At 54.7% G+C, this 21,072-nt stretch overlaps 1 protein-coding gene across 7 annotated transcripts in view; it reads right to left on the bottom strand.

The window, feature by feature from the left end:
• Positions 1-9,672: 9,672 nt before the first annotated feature.
• The window catches only part of nrbp1 (nuclear receptor binding protein 1), a 30,029-nt gene continuing 18,629 nt past the window's right edge, over positions 9,673-21,072 (bottom strand). For all 7 annotated transcript variants that reach the window (XM_031901630.1, XM_031901627.1, NM_001005659.1 and 4 more), the window contains 11 exons: positions 15,840-15,923; positions 15,703-15,761; positions 15,390-15,488; positions 14,605-14,737; positions 13,691-13,793; positions 13,126-13,176; positions 11,902-12,037; positions 11,744-11,797; positions 11,319-11,382; positions 11,170-11,225; positions 9,673-11,086 (listed from right to left, as the gene is read on the bottom strand). In XM_031901630.1, the coding sequence (XP_031757490.1) occupies positions 10,988-11,086; positions 11,170-11,225; positions 11,319-11,382; positions 11,744-11,797; positions 11,902-12,037; positions 13,126-13,176; positions 13,691-13,793; positions 14,605-14,737; positions 15,390-15,488; positions 15,703-15,761; positions 15,840-15,923 (938 nt within the window). In that variant the 3' untranslated portion in view covers positions 9,673-10,987. The remainder of the gene's footprint in view (positions 11,087-11,169; positions 11,226-11,318; positions 11,383-11,743; positions 11,798-11,901; positions 12,038-13,125; positions 13,177-13,690; positions 13,794-14,604; positions 14,738-15,389; positions 15,489-15,702; positions 15,762-15,839; positions 15,924-21,072) is intronic.

The following is a 21,072-nucleotide window of genomic DNA, read 5'->3' as shown; positions in this document are numbered from 1 at the left end:
TGGGAACCCGTATGGGAACTGCGTAACCTCTCTCTGTTCCCCAGGGAACCCGTATGGGAACTGTGTAACCTCTCTCTGTTCCCCCAGGGAACTGCGTAACCTCTCTCTGTTCCCCAGGGAACCCGTATGGGAACTGTGTAACCTCTCTCTGTTCCCCAAGGAAACCGTATGGGAACTGCGTAACCTCTCTCTGTTCCCCAGGGAACTGTGTAACCTCTCTCTGTTCCCCAGGGAACCCGTATGGGAACTGTGTAACCTCTCTCTGTTCCCCCAGGGAAGCCCGTATGGGAACTGTGTAACCTCTCTCTGTTCCCCAAGGAACCCGTATGGGAACTGTGTAACCTCTCTCTGTTCCCCAGGGAACCCGTATGGGAACTGTGTAACCTCTCTCTGTTCCCCAAGGAACCCGTATGGGAACTGTGTAACCTCTCTCTGTTCCCCAGGGAACCCGTATGGGACTGTGTAACCTCTCTCTGTTCCCCAGGGAACCCGTATGGGAACTGCGTAACCTCTCTCTGTTCCCCAGGGAACCCGTATGGGAACTGTGTAACCTCTCTCTGTTCCCCAAGGAACCCGTATGGGAACTGCGTAACCTCTCTCTGTTCCCCAGGGAACCCGTATGGGAACTGCGTAACCTCTCTCTGTTCCCCAAGGAACCCGTATGGGAACTGCGTAACCTCTCTCTGTTCCCCATGGAACCCGTATGGGAACTGCGTAACCTCTCTCTGTTCCCCAGGGAACTGTGTAACCTCTCTCTGTTCCCCAGGGAACCCGTATGGGAACTGTGTAACCTCTCTCTGTTCCCCCAGGGAACTGCGTAACCTCTCTCTGTTCCCCCAGGGAACCCGTATGGGAACTGCATAACCTCTCTCTGTTCCCCCAGGGAGCCCGTATGGGAACTGCGTAACCTCTCTCTGTTCCCCAGGGAACCCGTATGGGAACTGCGTAACCTCTCTCTGTTCCCCATGGAACCCGTATGGGAACTGCGTAACCTCTCTCTGTTCCCCAGGGAACTGTGTAACCTCTCTCTGTTCCCCAGGGAACCCGTATGGGAACTGTGTAACCTCTCTCTGTTCCCCAGGGAACTGCGTAACCTCTCTCTGTTCCCCAGGGAACCCGTATGGGAACTGCATAACCTCTCTCTGTTCCCCCAGGGAGCCCGTATGGGAACTGTGTAACCTCTCTCTGTTCCCCAAGGAACCCGTATGGGAACTGCGTAACCTCTCTCTGTTCCCCAGGGAACCCGTATGGGAACTGCGTAACCTCTCTCTGTTCCCCCAGGGAGCCCGTATGGGAACTGCGTAACCTCTCTCTGTTCCCCAAGGAACCCGTATGGGAACTGTGTAACCTCTCTCTGTTCCCCCAGGGAACTGCGTAACCTCTCTCTGTTCCCCAAGGAACCCGTATGGGAACTGTGTAACCTCTCTCTGTTCCCCAGGGAACCCGTATGGGAACTGTGTAACCTCTCTCTGTTCCCCCAGGGAACTGCGTAACCTCTCTCTGTTCCCCAAGGAACCCGTATGGGAACTGTGTAACCTCTCTCTGTTCCCCAGGGAACCCGTATGGGAACTGTGTAACCTCTCTCTGTTCCCCCAGGGAACTGCGTAACCTCTCTGTGTTCCCCAGGGAACTGTGTAACCTCTCTCTGTTCCCCAGGGAACCCGTATGGGAACTGCGTAACCTCTCTCTGTTCCCCAGGGAACCCGTATGGGAACTGTGTAACCTCTCTCTGTTCCCCAGGGAACCCGTATGGGAACTGTGTAACCTCTCTCTGTTCCCCAGGGAACTGTGTAACCTCTCTCTGTTCCCCAGGGAACTGTGTAACCTCTCTCTGTTCCCCAGGGAACCCGTATGGGAACTGCGTAACCTCTCTCTGTTCCCCAGGGAACTGTGTAACCTCTCTCTGTTCCCCAGGGAACCCGTATGGGAACTGCGTAACCTCTCTCTGTTCCCCAGGGAACCCGTATGGGAACTGCGTAACCTCTCTCTGTTCCCCAAGGAACCCGTATGGGAACTGCGTAACCTCTCTCTGTTCCCCAGGGAACCCGTATGGGAACTGCGTAACCTCTCTCTGTTCCCCATGGAACCCGTATGGGAACTGCGTAACCTCTCTCTGTTCCCCAGGGAACTGTGTAACCTCTCTCTGTTCCCCAGGGAACCCGTATGGGAACTGTGTAACCTCTCTCTGTTCCCCCAGGGAACTGCGTAACCTCTCGCTGTTCCCCAGGGAACCCGTATGGGAACTGTGTAACCTCTCTCTGTTCCCCAAGGAACCCGTATGGGAACTGCGTAACCTCTCTCTGTTCCCCAGGGAACCCGTATGGGAACTGTGTAACCTCTCTCTGTTCCCCCAGGGAGCCCGTATAGGAACTGTGTAACCTCTCTCTGTTCCCCCAGGGAACTGCGTAACCTCTCTCTGTTCCCCAGGGAACCCGTATGGGAACTGTGTAACCTCTCTCTGTTCCCCAAGGAACCCGTATGGGAACTGCGTAACCTCTCTCTGTTCCCCAGGGAACCCGTATGGGAACTGTGTAACCTCTCTCTGTTCCCCCAGGGAGCCCGTATAGGAACTGTGTAACCTCTCTCTGTTCCCCCAGGGAACTGCGTAACCTCTCTCTGTTCCCCAGGGAACCCGTATGGGAACTGCGTAACCTCTCTCTGTTCCCCCAGGGAACCCGTATGGGAACTGCATAACCTCTCTCTGTTCCCCAGGGAACCCGTATGGGAACTGCATAACCTCTCTCTGTTCCCCAGGGAACCCGTATGGGAACTGTGTAACCTCTCTCTGTTCCCCAGGGAACCCGTATGGGAACTGCGTAACCTCTCTCTGTTCCCCAGGGAACCCGTATGGGAACTGCGTAACCTCTCTCTGTTCCCCAGGGAACCCGTATGGGAACTGTGTAACCTCTCTCTGTTCCCCCAGGGAACCCGTATGGGAACTGTGTAACCTCTCTCTGTTCCCCAAGGAACCCGTATGGGAACTGCGTAACCTCTCTCTGTTCCCCAGGGAACCCGTATGGGAACTGCGTAACCTCTCTCTGTTCCCCATGGAACCCGTATGGGAACTGCGTAACCTCTCTCTGTTCCCCAGGGAACTGTGTAACCTCTCTCTGTTCCCCAGGGAACCCGTATGGGAACTGTGTAACCTCTCTCTGTTCCCCCAGGGAACTGCGTAACCTCTCTCTGTTCCCCAGGGAACCCGTATGGGAACTGTGTAACCTCTCTCTGTTCCCCAAGGAACCCGTATGGGAACTGCGTAACCTCTCTCTGTTCCCCAGGGAACTGTGTAACCTCTCTCTGTTCCCCAGGGAACCCGTATGGGAACTGTGTAACCTCTCTCTGTTCCCCCAGGGAGCCCGTATAGGAACTGTGTAACCTCTCTCTGTTCCCCCAGGGAACTGCGTAACCTCTCTCTGTTCCCCAGGGAACCCGTATGGGAACTGCGTAACCTCTCTCTGTTCCCCCAGGGAACCCGTATGGGAACTGCATAACCTCTCTCTGTTCCCCAGGGAACCCGTATGGGAACTGCATAACCTCTCTCTGTTCCCCAGGGAACCCGTATGGGAACTGTGTAACCTCTCTCTGTTCCCCAGGGAACCCGTATGGGAACTGCGTAACCTCTCTCTGTTCCCCAGGGAACCCGTATGGGAACTGCGTAACCTCTCTCTGTTCCCCAGGGAACCCGTATGGGAACTGCGTAACCTCTCTCTGTTCCCCCAGGGAACCCGTATGGGAACTGCGTAACCTCTCTCTGTTCCCCAGGGAACCCGTATGGGAACTGCGTAACCTCTCTCTGTTCCCCAGGGAACCCGTATGGGAACTGCGTAACCTCTCTCTGTTCCCCAGGGAACCCGTATGGGAACTGCATAACCTCTCTCTGTTCCCCAGGGAACCCGTATGGGAACTGCATAACCTCTCTCTGTTCCCCAGGGAACCCGTATGGGAACTGCGTAACCTCTCTCTGTTCCCCCAGGGAACCCGTATGGGAACTGCGTAACCTCTCTCTGTTCCCCAAGGAACCCGTATGGGAACTGCATAACCTCTCTCTGTTCCCCAGGGAGCCCGTATGGGAACTGCGTAACCTCTCTCTGTTCCCCAAGGAACCCGTATGGGAACTGCGTAACCTCTCTCTGTTCCCCAAGGAACCCGTATGGGAACTGCGTAACCTCTCTCTGTTCCCCAAGGAACCCGTATGGGAACTGCGTAACCTCTCTCTGTTCCCCAAGGAACCCGTATGGGAACTGCGTAACCTCTCTCTGTTCCCCAAGGAACCCGTATGGGAACTGCGTAACCTCTCTCTGTTCCCCCAGGGAACTGCGTAACCTCTCTCTGTTCCCCAAGGAACCCGTATGGGAACTGTGTAACCTCTCTCTGTTCCCCAGGGAAACCCGTATGGGAACTGTGTAACCTCTCTCTGTTCCCCCAGGGAACTGCGTAACCTCTCTCTGTTCCCCAAGGAACCCGTATGGGAACTGTGTAACCTCTCTCTGTTCCCCAGGGAACCCGTATGGGAACTGTGTAACCTCTCTCTGTTCCCCAGGGAACCCATATGGGAACTGTGTAACCTCTCTCTGTTCCCCAGGGAACCCGTATGGGAACTGTGTAACCTCTCTCTGTTCCCCCAGGGAGCCCATATGGGAACTGCGTAACCTCTCTCTGTTCCCCAAGGAACCCGTATGGGAACTGCGTAACCTCTCTCTGTTCCCCAAGGAACCCGTATGGGAACTGTGTAACCTCTCTCTGTTCCCCCAGGGAACTGCGTAACCTCTCTCTGTTCCCCAAGGAACCCGTATGGGAACTGTGTAACCTCTCTCTGTTCCCCAGGGAACCCGTATGGGAACTGTGTAACCTCTCTCTGTTCCCCCAGGGAACTGCGTAACCTCTCTCTGTTCCCCAAGGAACCCGTATGGGAACTGTGTAACCTCTCTCTGTTCCCCAGGGAACCCGTATGGGAACTGTGTAACCTCTCTCTGTTCCCCCAGGGAACTGCGTAACCTCTCTCTGTTCCCCAGGGAACCCATATGGGAACTGTGTAACCTCTCTCTGTTCCCCAGGGAACCCGTATGGGAACTGTGTAACCTCTCTCTGTTCCCCCAGGGAGCCCGTATGGGAACTGCGTAACCTCTCTCTGTTCCCCAAGGAACCCGTATGGGAACTGCGTAACCTCTCTCTGTTCCCCAAGGAACCCGTATGGGAACTGTGTAACCTCTCTCTGTTCCCCCAGGGAACTGCGTAACCTCTCTCTGTTCCCCAAGGAACCCGTATGGGAACTGCGTAACCTCTCTCTGTTCCCCAGGGAACCCGTATGGGAACTGTGTAACCTCTCTCTGTTCCCCCAGGGAACTGCGTAACCTCTCTCTGTTCCCCAAGGAACCCGTATGGGAACTGTGTAACCTCTCTCTGTTCCCCAGGGAACCCGTATGGGAACTGTGTAACCTCTCTCTGTTCCCCAGGGAACCCGTATGGGAACTGTGTAACCTCTCTCTGTTCCCCAGGGAACCCGTATGGGAACTGTGTAACCTCTCTCTGTTCCCCAAGGAACCCGTATGGGAACTGTGTAACCTCTCTCTGTTCCCCAGGGAACCCGTATGGGAACTGTGTAACCTCTCTCTGTTCCCCCAGGGAACTGCGTAACCTCTCTCTGTTCCCCAGGGAACCCATATGGGAACTGTGTAACCTCTCTCTGTTCCCCAGGGAACCCGTATGGGAACTGTGTAACCTCTCTCTGTTCCCCCAGGGAACTGCGTAACCTCTCTCTGTTCCCCAAGGAACCCGTATGGGAACTGTGTAACCTCTCTCTGTTCCCCCAGGGAACTGCGTAACCTCTCTCTGTTCCCCAAGGAACCCGTATGGGAACTGTGTAACCTCTCTCTGTTCCCCAGGGAACCCGTATGGGAACTGCGTAACCTCTCTCTGTTCCCAAGGAACCCGTATGGGAACTGTGTAACCTCTCTCTGTTCCCCCAGGGAACTGCGTAACCTCTCTCTGTTCCCCAAGGAACCCGTATGGGAACTGTGTAACCTCTCTCTGTTCCCCAGGGAACCCGTATGGGAACTGTGTAACCTCTCTCTGTTCCCCCAGGGAACTGCGTAACCTCTCTCTGTTCCCCAAGGAACCCGTATGGGAACTGTGTAACCTCTCTCTGTTCCCCAGGGAACCCGTATGGGAACTGTGTAACCTCTCTCTGTTCCCCAGGGAACCCGTATGGGAACTGTGTAACCTCTCTCTGTTCCCCAGGGAACCCGTATGGGAACTGTGTAACCTCTCTCTGTTCCCCAGGGAACCCGTATGGGAACTGTGTAACCTCTCTCTGTTCCCCAAGGAACCCGTATGGGAACTGTGTAACCTCTCTCTGTTCCCCAGGGAACCCGTATGGGAACTGTGTAACCTCTCTCTGTTCCCCCAGGGAACTGCGTAACCTCTCTCTGTTCCCCAGGGAACCCATATGGGAACTGTGTAACCTCTCTCTGTTCCCCAGGGAACCCGTATGGGAACTGTGTAACCTCTCTCTGTTCCCCCAGGGAACTGCGTAACCTCTCTCTGTTCCCCAAGGAACCCGTATGGGAACTGTGTAACCTCTCTCTGTTCCCCCAGGGAACTGCGTAACCTCTCTCTGTTCCCCAAGGAACCCGTATGGGAACTGTGTAACCTCTCTCTGTTCCCCAGGGAACCCGTATGGGAACTGCGTAACCTCTCTCTGTTCCCCAAGGAACCCGTATGGGAACTGTGTAACCTCTCTCTGTTCCCCCAGGGAACTGCGTAACCTCTCTCTGTTCCCCAAGGAACCCGTATGGGAACTGTGTAACCTCTCTCTGTTCCCCAGGGAACCCGTATGGGAACTGTGTAACCTCTCTCTGTTCCCCCAGGGAACTGCGTAACCTCTCTCTGTTCCCCAAGGAACCCGTATGGGAACTGTGTAACCTCTCTCTGTTCCCCAAGGAACCCGTATGGGAACTGTGTAACCTCTCTCTGTTCCCCCAGGGAACTGTGTAACCTCTCTCTGTTCCCCAGGGAACCCGTATGGGAACTGTGTAACCTCTCTCTGTTCCCCAAGGAACCCGTATGGGAACTGTGTAACCTCTCTCTGTTCCCCAGGGAACCCGTATGGGAACTGTGTAACCTCTCTCTGTTCCCCCAGGGAACTGCGTAACCTCTCTCTGTTCCCCAGGGAACCCATATGGGAACTGTGTAACCTCTCTCTGTTCCCCAGGGAACCCGTATGGGAACTGTGTAACCTCTCTCTGTTCCCCCAGGGAACTGCGTAACCTCTCTCTGTTCCCCCAGGGAACTGCGTAACCTCTCTCTGTTCCCCAAGGAACCCGTATGGGAACTGTGTAACCTCTCTCTGTTCCCCCAGGGAACTGCGTAACCTCTCTCTGTTCCCCAAGGAACCCGTATGGGAACTGTGTAACCTCTCTCTGTTCCCCAGGGAACCCGTATGGGAACTGCGTAACCTCTCTCTGTTCCCCAGGGAACCCGTATGGGAACTGTGTAACCTCTCTCTGTTCCCCAGGGAACCCGTATGGGAACTGCGTAACCTCTCTCTGTTCCCCAGGGAACCCGTATGGGAACTGTGTAACCTCTCTCTGTTCCCCAAGGAACCCGTATGGGAACTGCGTAACCTCTCTCTGTTCCCCCAGGGAACTGCGTAACCTCTCTCTGTTCCCCAAGGAACCCGTATGGGAACTGCGTAACCTCTCTCTGTTCCCCAAGGAACCCGTATGGGAACTGCGTAACCTCTCTCTGTTCCCCAAGGAACCCGTATGGGAACTGCGTAACCTCTCTCTGTTCCCCCAGGGAACCCGTATGGGAACTGCGTAACCTCTCTCTGTTCCCCAGGGAACCCGTATGGGAACTGCGTAACCTCTCTCTGTTCCCCAGGGAACCCGTATGGGAACTGCGTAACCTCTCTCTGTTCCCCAAGGAACCCGTATGGGAACTGCGTAACCTCTCTCTGTTCCCCAAGGAACCCGTATGGGAACTGCGTAACCTCTCTCTGTTCCCCAAGGAACCCGTATGGGAACTGCGTAACCTCTCTCTGTTCCCCAGGGAACCCGTATGGGAACTGCGTAACCTCTCTCTGTTCCCCAAGGAACCCGTATGGGAACTGCGTAACCTCTCTCTGTTCCCCAGGGAACCCGTATGGGAACTGCGTAACCTGTCTCTGTTCCCCAGGGAGCCCGTATGGGAACTGCGTAACCTCTCTCTGTTCCCCAAGGAACCCGTATGGGAACTGCGTAACCTCTCTCTGTTCCCCAGGGAACCCGTATGGGAACTGCGTAACCTCTCTCTGTTCCCCAAGGAACCCGTATGGGAACTGCGTAACCTCTCTCTGTTCCCCAGGGAGCCCGTATGGGAACTGTGTAACCTCTCTCTGTTCCCCAGGGAACTGCGTAACCTCTCTCTGTTCCCCAGGGAACTGCGTAACCTCTCTCTTTTCCCCAGGGAACCCGTATGGGAACTGCGTAACCTCTCTCTGTTCCCCAGGGAGCCCGTATGGGAACTGCGTAACCTCTCTCTGTTCCCCAGGGAGCCCGTATGGGAACTGCGTAAACTCACTATCCGTGTATCACAGGTACCTGCTCAGTCATTATCCGCGTATAACCGGTACCCGCTCAGTCACTATCCGCGTATAACCGGTACCCGCTCAGTCACTATCCGCGTATAACCGGTACTCGCTCAGTCACTATCCGCGTATCACCGGTACCCGCTCAGTCACTATCCGCGTATCACCGGTACCCACTCAGTCACTATCCGCGTATCACCGGTACCCACTCAGTCATTATCCGCGTATAACCGGTACTCGCTCAGTCACTATCCGCGTATCACCGGTACCCGCTCAGTCACTATCCGCGTATCACCGGTACCCACTCAGTCACTATCCGCGTATCACCGGTACCCACTCAGTCATTATCCGCGTATAACCGGTACTCGCTCAGTCACTATCCGCGTATCACCGGTACCCGCTCAGTCACTATCCGTGTATCACCGGTACCCGCTCAGTCACTATCCGCGTATAACCGGTACCCGCTCAGTCACTATCCGCGTATCACCGGTACCCGCTCAGTCACTATCCGCGTATCACCGGTACCCGCTCAGTCACTATCCGCGTATAACCGGTACCCGCTCAGTCACTATCCGCGTATAACCGGTACTCGCTCAGTCACTATCCGCGTATCACCGGTACCCACTCAGTCACTATCCGCGTATCACCGGTACCCGCTCAGTCACTATCCGCGTATCACCGGTACCCGCTCAGTCACTATCCGCGTATAACCGGTACCCGCTCAGTCACTATCCGCGTATAACCAGTACCTGCTCAGTCACTATCCGCATATAACCGGTACCCGCTCAGTCACTATCCGCGTATAACCGGTACCCGCTCAGTCACTATCCGTGTATAACCAGTACCCGCTCAGTCACTATCCGTGTATCACCGGTACCCGCTCAGTCACTATCCGCGTATAACCGGTACCCGCTCAGTCACTATCCGCGTATAACTGGTACCCGCTCAGTCACTATCCGCGTATAACCGGTACCCGCTCAGTCACTATCCGCGTATAACCAGTACCCGCTCAGTCACTATCCGCGTATAACCGGTACCCGCTCAGTCACTATCCGTGTATCACCATTAGTCGCACACTGGATCACAATCAGGACACAGTGACAGAGTTTAATACAACAAACAGTTTTATTTACAGAGAAAAGAAACTAAAATATTAGTTACAAATAAACACGGATGTTTCACAACAGGAAAGGGGTGAGTGAGACTGTGCAAAGCCAACAGCACTGCATATGAACCTGTCAGGTCCCCCTTGGCACCCACAAAATGATGGGGACCCTCCTGTAACTCACCCTGCAGAGTAAACTTGACGGTACGACGTGGGAGTGATAGTCTGCGGCCCCGCCCCGGCTCCATAGGCCGCTCAGTCTGGCAGTGACATTTCCATTCCTAGTAAACCATAAACTGAAGGGAGAGAGTCTGACTGCTTGCTGGCACCCCGGGCACCCTCACACCCAGCGCCTGGCGGCGTGCCCTCCTGTGCCCATGGGAACGTGCACTTTGTAACTATGCCTCTAACTTGCTATGGCCGGGTCGGCCCCATAATGGCTGCTGGGAGTTGGTACAGTTGGGCGTTCATGCAGCTATGGGACTGTGCCCAGCGGGTACTGCCACCTTTATAGGTAAGGGACCGTATGTGCAGTATGGCAGCAGAGCCGGGCTCACAATGGCAACAGGCCATACGTACCCTATCCGTGCCCAGGAGTGCCCCCAGCCTCAGTACCTCCCTGCAGGTCTCTGCCCCTCACACAGGGGGACGGGACTAATTACTGAACTTGTTACCCCATTATTGGCCAGGGGGGGGCGCTCTCAGCGCTGATCAGGGAACGACTTGTAAGAACGGGAAGAAGCGGTCACACGTTACATTAGAGAGAGAAGGGAGGGGCTGATAGAGAGACCCCGTGGCCTATAATGTTACAGCTGTGATGCCCCCCAGGTTAGGGTGCCAGGGGGTATAACCAGGGTGCAATGGCAGACTTCTGCAGGAAGTTTCTAGAAAAGAAGCAGACATTGTAAACACAAGCAAATGGACTCCCCCTCACAGCCCTCACAGAGTCTTCCTCTCTCCTCCAATAAGGTGCGGCCACCAAAACGCGTCTCTTACCACCCCCTAAGGGGGCACAACTCAAACTGTAGTAAGTTTCCTACTGGGCGGTGTCTTTGTATTGAGGTAAAGGCATTGGCCGCCCCGCAGCCTGCGGTGACACAGGGGGGGGCGAAGCAGAAGGAGAGGCTGCAGGGCGCCACTAGGGGGCGACACTACTCCTCCAACCCCCCTTGCAGCGGGGGGAACGTAACAGAATGATCTGATGGAGCTTTCGCCAGGTGCCCGACGCGGCCGGCTCTGCCTTCTGGCACAAAAGTAAATAGCACGTCTGTGGGGTGAGTGCGGCAGCGGCGGGAAGGCAAAGGCTGTTGCTATCGCTACGACGACACGGTGACGGCGGCCATGCTTCCGTTGCGAGCAAAGTAGAACTTGCTGAAAGCTTCTTCAAGTAAACAGGCGAGTCGAATCTGGTCGGACTGCAGGGGAAAAGGCAGTGACAGGTAAGTACCATGTAGTCCCGCCCATGCCAAGCCCCACCCACTTGCACCCCAATACCCACCTCACTGACAAAGCCCAACTGTACCAGCTCTGCTGCCAGCTCCTGAATGTTCTCATCTGGGGGAAACAAAGGAACAGAGCTGTGACACTGGCAGTGCCAAGGCCGGCAATGAGGGGGCGCCACGACCTGTACCCACGCGCCATACTCACTGGGCAGCAGGTCACAGCTCAGGTGTCTGTTCAGCTTATCCTCCAGCTTTAGCAACAATGTCAGCTGCACAGAGAGGAGACAGGAGGGTCAGGGGCATCTACGGCATTAACAACCCAACTGGGGGAGGGGCTTGAGAAACCAGAGGGCAAGTTGGGGGAGGCGGAGAATAAGCAGAAGGAACAGAAAGGGGTGGAGAAAATGGCAGAGGAATTGTGGGTATAGAAGGCAGAGACAAAGCGGATAGGAGGAAAAGGGTAGAGTGGGATTGGGGGGGCCGAGCACAAGGGGTGGAGGAAAAGGCAGAGGGTCTGGGAGGAACCAACACAGGGTCGGGAGTCAGACGAGGTGGGAATGTGGGGCCTCAGGAGAATGGGGCAGGAATACAAAGCAGCCGGGGCAGCAGCGCAGGGAATGCGACACTTACGTGATGCTTGGCGCCCTCATCCACAGACTCAATGTTGCACTGCATCTGCACCACCTGAACATGGGAAGGAGGAGTCAGCAGGAGACGGGGGGACACTGCCACCCTTCCCCCCCAGGTACTCTCCTCCCAGCCCCCACCTCTAACAATGCTCCACCCACCTTGCGGGTCTCCACCTCGGCTGGCTCTGGGGTAGGGGTCTTTACAGATGGGGGAACCACAGGGGATTTGACCACCTCCTGTTGGGGTTGCTGAGGCCGGGGCACCCCAAATGCAGTCAGGGGGTAAATGCCGTTTCTGTAGGAAGGAAATAATAATGACCAAGAGCGCTGCTGTACCAAATACTCACAGTTATTAGCAGTGTAATTCTTTGTGTATAGAGCGACCCTATACAGACTCTGTGCAGCCACGACTCCCTGCGCCCAGGCCGACCCCACAGCTGCAACTCCCTGCGCCCAGGCCGATCCCACAGCCCCCACTCCCTGCGCCCAGGCCGATCCCACAGCCCCCACTCCCTGCGCCCAGGCCGATCCCACAGCCCTCACTCCCTGCGCCCAGGCCGATCCCACAGCCCTCACTCCCTGCGCCCAGGCCGATCCCACAGCCCTTACTCCCTGCGCCCAGGCCGATCCCACAGCCCTCGCTCCCTGCGCCCAGGCCGACCCCACAGCCCTCACTCCCTGCTCCCAGGCCGATCCCACAGCCCTCGCTCCCTGCGCCCAGGCCGATCCCACAGCCCTCGCTCCCTGCGCCCAGGCCGATCCCACAGCCCTCGCTCCCTGCGCCCAGGCCGATCCCACAGCCCTCGCTCCCTGCGCCCAGGCCGATCCCACAGCCCTCGCTCCCTGCGCCCAGGCCGATCCCACAGCCCTCGCTCCCTGCGCCCAGGCCGATCCCACAGCCCTCGCTCCCTGCGCCCAGGCCGACCCCACCTGCAACTCCCTGCTCCCAGGCCGACCCCACAGCCGCAACTCCCTGCTCCCAGGCCGACCCCACAGCCGCAACTCCCTGCTCCCAGGCCGACCCCACAGCCGCAACTCCCTGCTCCCAGGCCGACCCCACAGCCGCAACTCCCTGCTCCCAGGCCGACCCCACAGCCCTCACTCCCTGCGCCCAGGCCGACCCCACAGCCCTCACTCCCTGCGCCCAGGCCGACCCCACAGCCCTCACTCCCTGCTCCCAGGCCGACCCCACAGCCCTCACTCCCTGCGCCCAGGCCGACCCCACAGCCCTCACTCCCTGCTCCCAGGCCGACCCCACAGCCCTCACTCCCTGCTCCCAGGCCGACCCCACAGCCGCAACTCCCTGCTCCCAGGCCGACCCCACAGCCCTCACTCCCAGGAACCCCCAACATGCAGGGGAACAGGCAGCGAAACACCACTCACCTGACATCTTCCAGGAACTTATCCAGCTCCAGCGCTGGGGACTGGGAGAATCTGCAGACAGAGCACAAGATGATAAGAGGGTGCAAAAGAGGCAGAGAGGGGTGCAAAAGAGGCAGAGAGGGGTGCAAAAGAGGCAGAGAGGGGTGCAAAAGAGGCAGAGGGGGGTGCAAAAGAGGCAGAGGGGGGCACGGGGCAGAGAGGTGCCAAGGAGAGAGGCGGAACAGAAAGCAGAGGGCACAGGAGAGAATAGTGGCACAGCTGGTACAGCAAAGGGAACACAGAGTAAGTTTGTTACAGTTGCACCAACTGGATCTCCCTTTATCCTCAGCTGTGACAGTTACACATCCTGCCCCATGGGGGGCGCCATGGTACACCGTAATGTCTCCCCCTCAGCTCAGTGCAAGTAACCATTTGAGACACTGGCACTGCCCTTCACTTGCCCTATAGAGCCCCCCGCCGCTGAGGGAAATAAACCCCCCAGATGCTCCATGGCTGGAAACATCTGCCCACAGATTAGGGGCTGCCCAGCACTGCATGAACTACACAAGGCAAAATAACCACTCACATCATCCGCACTCCCTCGCGGTCTGCGTGCGAGATCTCGGCAAGCACGGCGCTCATGTCCAGGTTTTTGGTCATTTCTTCTAAGGCGTTTTCTGGTATCATATCTGTCAGAGAGAGAGAGATTGGTACTGACCCAATGCAACCAGAACTTTGTGCCAATACCCCAGCACCGCCTCCTCTCATTCATTCCCCTCCCAGCGCCAATACCCCAGCACCGCCTCCTCTCATTCATTCCCCTCCCAGCGCCAATACCCCAGCACCGCCTCCTCTCATTCATTCCCCTCCCAGCGCCAATACCCCAGCACCGCCTCCTCTCATTCATTCCCCTCCCAGCGCCAATACCCCAGCACCGCCTCCTCTCATTCATTCCCCTCCCAGCACCAATACCCCAGCACCGCCTCCTCTCATTCATTCCCCTCCCAGCGCCAATACCCCAGCACCGCCTCCTCTCATTCATTCCCCTCCCAGCATCAATACCCCAGCACCGCCTCCTCTCATTCATTCCCCTCCCAGCGCCAATACCCCAGCACCGCCTCCTCTCATTCATTCCCCTCCCAGCGCCAATACCCCAGCACTGCCTTCCTCTCATTTACTCCAGATTCCTTTCAGAAGCGAAGAGATAATCAATTCAGACACACAGGGTTCTGTCAGGGGGTTCTGCCAGGGGGCTGCTAATAGTTGCCCCAGACAGTGACTGTTATTTAGCCTGTGGGGTAGGTGCATGCGGAATATCATCTGAATCCGAGTTCAGACCTAAGTGAGGGTCCGGGTACCACTGCCCCCCCGTATCTCTGACACAGGGCCGGTGGGGGGGGACTCTATGACACATTGGGATTCTGACACTTATTTAAAGGGCAATCACGTTCCTCAGTAGCAGTGGCGCCGCCAATGTTAGTAATGAAGAGAAATACTCACGTTGGTGACCCACAATGCAGTGCGCAGCGAGTAATTTCAGGGATGGCACCTCAAACAGGGCGGGGTGGAAGAGTAACTCCCGGGCTGTGGGGCGCTTGCTGGGGTCGGTCTCAAGGCACTTCTGGATAAACTCCTACAGAATGAGACAACTAGGAACCATCATAATGTGGCATTGGCTGGCATTATCCCATCCCAGGCGTGGCACGGGAGGTAACCGGGCACAACACTTGGTGCATAATGTTCATAACTTAGAAGCAGGTGAGGGTATATGTCCCCTTTAAAGGAAAACTATACCCCTGAACAATAAACAATTTTCAAAAAAAGATTTTTTTTAGTAGTATGTGCCATTGGGTAATCCTAAATAGGAAACTGCCATTTAAGGGCCAACCCCTGGGATCATAGGAGTCACAATGCACACAAACAAGCCAAGGCACACATACATGCTAGGCCCCATCAGCCAATGAATGGGCAGAGTTCTGCCTTTTGCTTCCATACTACTTCCTGCTACATCATTTCCTGTCAGCTGATCTCTGAGGGAGCACACAGCCCATTACAAAATGGTGGCTCAAGGGAAAGGATATAAAAGGACAATACTGTATTTACTGATATATGTATTCCAGTTAGGTAAGATTATTTAATAGGTCACTTAATAGGATATAAAGTGTTGGCTAAGTATTCATTCTGGGGTGTAGTTTCCCTTTAACAAGAGGGAGGGCGCTGCCGCCGACTCCCATAGAAGGTAAATCCCTGAGCAGCCGGAAGCAGCAGGTCACGGCCGGACTTACCCTCTGCAGCGGATCTTCCAGGAACTGTATGGCATTATTGATCGCCTCCTGGGGAACATACGAGGACTCCCCGTTTCCTTGGATCTCCAGCACCGCCATCTGTGGAACAAAGAGGGTGCTAATGTAGGGGTGCATCTCCCAGCAGGCAGCAGTTTAGTACGGCTTACTGTGTTGCACATAAGTCGTCACATCTCTCTATGCGTGTATTTATACACTGTATATATATGCTCTGTGCCAAGCCTCACGCTGCACAGGCTGGGATTAAAGGGTAAATAAAGGAGCGGCGGCGGCCGCCATGTAACAAGTGCCTCACCTCCAGCGCACACATCCCAAAGGAGTAAATGTCCACCGCAGTTGTCACATTAGTTACTTCTGCAAAAGGACACACGTAAGGGGTTTTGGAAGGAGAATGTGAGGCAGAGATCTAATGCAACGGGTTCTGGTTCCTACCTCCGTACTCCGGAGCAAAGAAGTGCAGGTTCTTCTGTTCCTCCCGGCAGGTCTTCACGTGGTTGTTAATGGTGTCCGGCGCAACTGGGGAGAAAGTGACAGTCAGAAGCTGCCAAATGCCCTCACCTCTGTGCCAATTCTGCCCTCCTGCCCCCACTGCTGCCTAGAGAGGTGACTGAAGTCTTGTACGTAACTCCCTGGCACAACCCTAACCCAGTACTGAATTATAGGGGTAACTGGGGGGGGGGGGGGGCAGAAAAGAAAGAGCATTTTGGAAGCAGGGTGAGCTAAATGGACTTGTCCTCCCATGTGATGCTCGCTGCACCAATCGCAAACAGTGCAGAGCGATGCCCACACAGGTATACAAGTGGGTCATGAATTTGGTAACTGCAATACAAATGTGTGTCTTATAATGATGGGACAGGGATATTTAGGTGTGTCTGATTGGCCGATTCATGGGTCCCCAGCCCTAAGCCAATCAATGCAAAGGGCAGATAAGTAATAAGAGGCAAGTTGCCCACTAATGACTCGCTCTGTGCTGGATACTGTTTATCTGAGGATCAGCTGAGGATCTAGGGAAAACGAAAGAAGGGAGTAAGGGTCTAGAGATCTAGTAGGAAAGGGAGCGAAGCAAAGAGGAGGGAAGGGGCCGAGGCGCTAGGGAACGGGAGGGGAAGGGGCCGAGGCGCTAGGGAACGGGAGGGGAAGGGGCCGAGGCGCTAGGGAACGGGAGGGGAAGGGGCCGAGGCGCTAGGGAACGGGAGGGGAAGGGGCCGAGGGTTTAGAGAATTTAGGGAGGTGGAAGTGAGGATCCGGGGAACAGGAGAATGGGGATCTTGGGGGGAAGGGAGTGAAGATCTGGGGAGAATTAACCCATACTATACATATACTATACCCATACTATGCATATACTATACCCATACTATGCATATACTATACCCATACTATACATATACTATACATATACTATACCCATACTATACCCATACTATGCATATAAAATACCCATACTATGCATATACTATACCCATACTATGCATATACTATACCCATACTATGCATATACTATACCCATACTATGCATATACTATACCCATACTATGCATATACTATACCCATACTATGCATATACTATACCCATACTATGCATATACTATACCCATACTATGCATATACTATACCCATACTACACATATACTATACCCATACTACACATATACTATACCCATACTACACATATACTATACCCATACTACACATATACTATAGCCATACTATACCCATACTATACTATACCCATACTATACATATACTATAGCCATACTATACATATACTATACCCATACTATACTATACCCATACTAGCCAAATACATGATAAATATGACTTGCTTGCTATGGGTTTCCTGCTCAGGACAGAGCAGAACCTATAAAATCCCAATATTGCTTCATACCAGGGCAGGGAGTTGCAGTTGGGCTGTGTGTATATCGGGTGTTGGGGGCCGCTGCCCAGTTCCAATGCTTGTGGATTGGGATACAGATTATTACATTACAGGTGCCCCCCAGTCAGGCAACAAGTGTATGTAGGGGTGTGGCTCAGCACTATGCTAGTTATTAACCCCTGCATTCTCAGGACTTACCTTAAAGGGAAAGTACTGCCTCCTCGCACACACACACACACATATATATATTATATATTTCTCCGTATGTTTCTGCTGTACAGTCACTAGTGCTGATGAAATGAGGGCACTACCAGCTCTGGGGGATGATTCACTTAAAGGGGCGATTCATCTTTAAATTAACTTTTAGCAGTTGCAGAATGGTCCATTCTAACAACTTTTAAATTGGTCTTCATTATTTCATTATCTTGTGACTTTCAAATGGGGGTCACTGACCCCGGCAGCCAAAGAACTATTGCTCTGTGAGGCTGCAATTGTATTGCTAATGTTACTTTTTATTGTTTATTTTTGTATTTAGGCCTCTCCTACTCATATCCCAGTCTCTTATTCAAACCACTCCCTGGTTGCTAATTTAATTTGAACCCTAGCAACCAGATAACTGCTGAAATTCCATGGAGAGTTCCTAAACAAAAAGTGAAATAATGAAAAAACTACAAATAAAAAAGACCAATTGCAAATTGTCTCACTCTCTACATCATACTAAAAGTTAACTCAAAGGGGAACAGCCCCTTAATGATTATTATTGGCAATTAGGAGAGTAGATTATGAGTGCTACCCCAGTGGGGCGCTACAGAACCTCATTAGATTGCAGTTGGGGCTGCACATATGGCGCTGATGGTTCCGGATCCAGAATCTCCCAGGGATGGAAGGAACCTCATTTCCGCCAGCAGGTAGCAACACATGTATCTATAGAGTAAAGCCCCAAAGCCCATAATGACTGCAGCACTGACATTACTGAGAGCGGGTATACCTGTGCCCCATTGCCAACTGGCACATCTGGGTATACTAATGGGGTCTGGAAGCCCCCCACCCCCCCAAACCAAGCAGGAGGAAAGCGTCTATAAGCAAGCAATCAGTGGGTACTCAGCCCCTAATAGCACCCAGCCTGGGGGCCCTGGGGGGGATGCAATGAGGATGAGAAGGGAACAAGCAAGTTACAAACAGACATGCGGGGGAGAGGGGGCTCCTACATGCACTGGAGCCAACAGGGAGGCGCAGCCTACACACATTGCAAGGGATGCGCTGCTGTCTCTGCAAGCTCCGCTTATGGGGAGAAGAATCTCCCTTTCCAACTATATTAGGGACTCGCCTACGTTACCTACAGCTACTCTAATGAGGGAGAGAAAGGGGGGCAAAATCACTGTTATAGGGGGCACAGGCGGGGGCAAAGCAAGGCAAGCCAAGGGCAGCACGAGGGGCAGTGAGAGAGAGACAGGCAGGCAGGAGACAGCCAATGCGACCGCCAAGGCAGTAACATGGCAGTGGGGCTGAGAGTGGCATTACAAGCTCAGGGCATGCAGCATATAGGGATGATGAGAGCGCAAGGGAGAGAGCCATGGTGTAAGGGAGGCTGAGAGAGAGCCATGGTGTGAGGGAGGCTGAGAGAGAGCCATGGTGTGAGGGAGGCTGAGAGAGAGCCATGGTGTGAGGGAGGCTGAGAGAGAGAGTCATGGTGTAAGGGAGGCTGAGAGAGAGAGTCATGGTGTAAGGGAGGCTGAGAGAGCCATGGTGTGAGGGAGGCTGAGAGAGAGCCATGGTGTGAGGGAGGCTGAGAGAGAGCCATGGTGTGAGGGAGGCTGAGAGAGAGAGTCATGGTGTAAGGGAGGCTGAGAGAGAGAGTCATGGTGTAAGGGAGGCTGAGAGAGCCATGGTGTAAGGGAGACAGAGAGAGCGCAAGCGAGAGAGCCATGGTGTAAGGGAGGCTGAGAGAGCCATGGTGTAAGGGAGACAGAGAGAGCGCAAGCGAGAGAGCCATGGTGTAAGGGAGGCTGAGAGAGCCATGGTGTGAGGGAGGCTGAGAGAGAGCGCAAGCGAGAGAACCATGGTGTGAGGGAGGCTGAGAGAGAGCGCAAGCGAGAGAGCCATGGTGTGAGGGAGGCTGAGAGAGAGCCATGGTGTGAGGGAGGCTGAGAGAGAGCCATGGTGTGAGGGAGGCTGAGAGAGAGCCATGGTGTGAGGGAGGCTGAGAGAGAGCCATGGTGTGAGGGAGGCTGAGAGAGAGCCATGGTGTAAGAGAGGCTGAGAGAGAGCCATGGTGTAAGAGAGGCTGAGAGAGAGAGTCATGGTGTAAGGGAGACAGAGAGAGCGCAAGGGAGAGAGCCATGGTGTAAGGGAGGCTGAGAGAGCGCAAGGGAGAGAGCCATGGTGTAAGGGAGGCTGAGAGAGCCATGGTGTAAGGGAGACAGAGAGAGCGCAAGGGAGAGAGCAATGGTGTAAGGGAGGCTGAGAGAGCCATGGTGTAAGGGAGACAGAGAGAGCGCAAGGGAGAGAGCCATGGTGTAAGGGAGGCTGAGAGAGCCATGGTGTAAGGGAGACAGAGAGAGCCATGGTGTAAGGGAGGCTGAGAGAGAGCCATGGTGTAAGGGAGACAGAGAGAGTGCAAGGGAGAGAGCCATGGTGTAAGGGAGGCTGAGAGAGAGCCATGGTGTAAGGGAGACAGAGAGAGTGCAAGGGAGAGAGCCATGGTGTAAGGGAGGCTGAGAGAGAGCCATGGTGTAAGGGAGGCTGAGAGAGAGCCATGGTGTAAGGGAGGCTGAGAGAAAGCCATGGTGTAAGGGAGGCTGAGAATGAAGAGATTAATTGCTTAGTGTAAAGGGAAAGTTTATGTCCCTGAGTTGGATGGAAAGAGAAATATATTTAACCCCCAAGAGAGAGTGAGAGAGCCGAGAGAGTGTTTAGAGACAGCAGGAGTGCATGACATAAGTGAAGCAGAAAAAAAGAGAGGAACAAAAGAGAGAGAACGAGGGGAGGCCAAATATGCACAGCAGGGCAGTAAAGGGAGGCAATGAGAGAGAATGAGCCAACATGGGACTAGCACTAAGACCTATGGGACCATGCAGAGAAGTGGCGCCTGGGGGCCACACGTGGCCGAGTGCTTCGGGGGCGGGGCTTAGGAGCGACTTGCCGAGAGCAGCAGCAGCAGCTACAGGAGGTTCCACAGAACAAAGCAACAGGCACATTACAGGAGCTGAAAATTGGTCTCACCATTAGCAAAAATCCTATGAAAGACTGGTGTGGCAACAGAGCAGCCGAAGCAGGAGATAAAACAATACGAGACAAGTCAATGAGTGGATGGAACGGCTGGGAGCGAACACACGGGAGGAGGAGCATGTTACACGCACACGCAACATATACACACGGGAACAGTTACATACAAACCATCTTTATACACAGCCAGGGCTGCACAGAGGCCTTAGTGTGTTACATGCAGCGTCAGTGTGGTACCCCCCCCTGTAGCCCTACTGCCCTGCGTGACTGCCACCTATGTGACCCAGCACCACTGCCACCTATGTGACCCAGCGTGACTGCCACTTGTGTGACTGCCACCTATGTGACCCAGCGCCACTGCCACCTATGTGACCCAGCGTGACTGGCACTTGTGTGACTGCCACCTATGTGACCCAGCGTGACTGGCACTTGTGTGACCCAGCGCCACTGCCACTTGTGTGACTGCCACCTATGTGACTGCCACTGCCACCTATGTGACTGCCACTTGTGTGACTGCCACCTGCCTGACACTAGGCCAGCCGTAGGCTTATGGGGAGTCCTCTGCCA

The sequence above is a fragment of the Xenopus tropicalis genome, chromosome 5, assembly GCF_000004195.4.
Source record: "Xenopus tropicalis strain Nigerian chromosome 5, UCB_Xtro_10.0, whole genome shotgun sequence".
Lineage (NCBI taxonomy): Eukaryota > Metazoa > Chordata > Amphibia > Anura > Pipidae > Xenopus > Xenopus tropicalis.
This window is presented reverse-complemented; position numbering and strand designations above follow the sequence as displayed.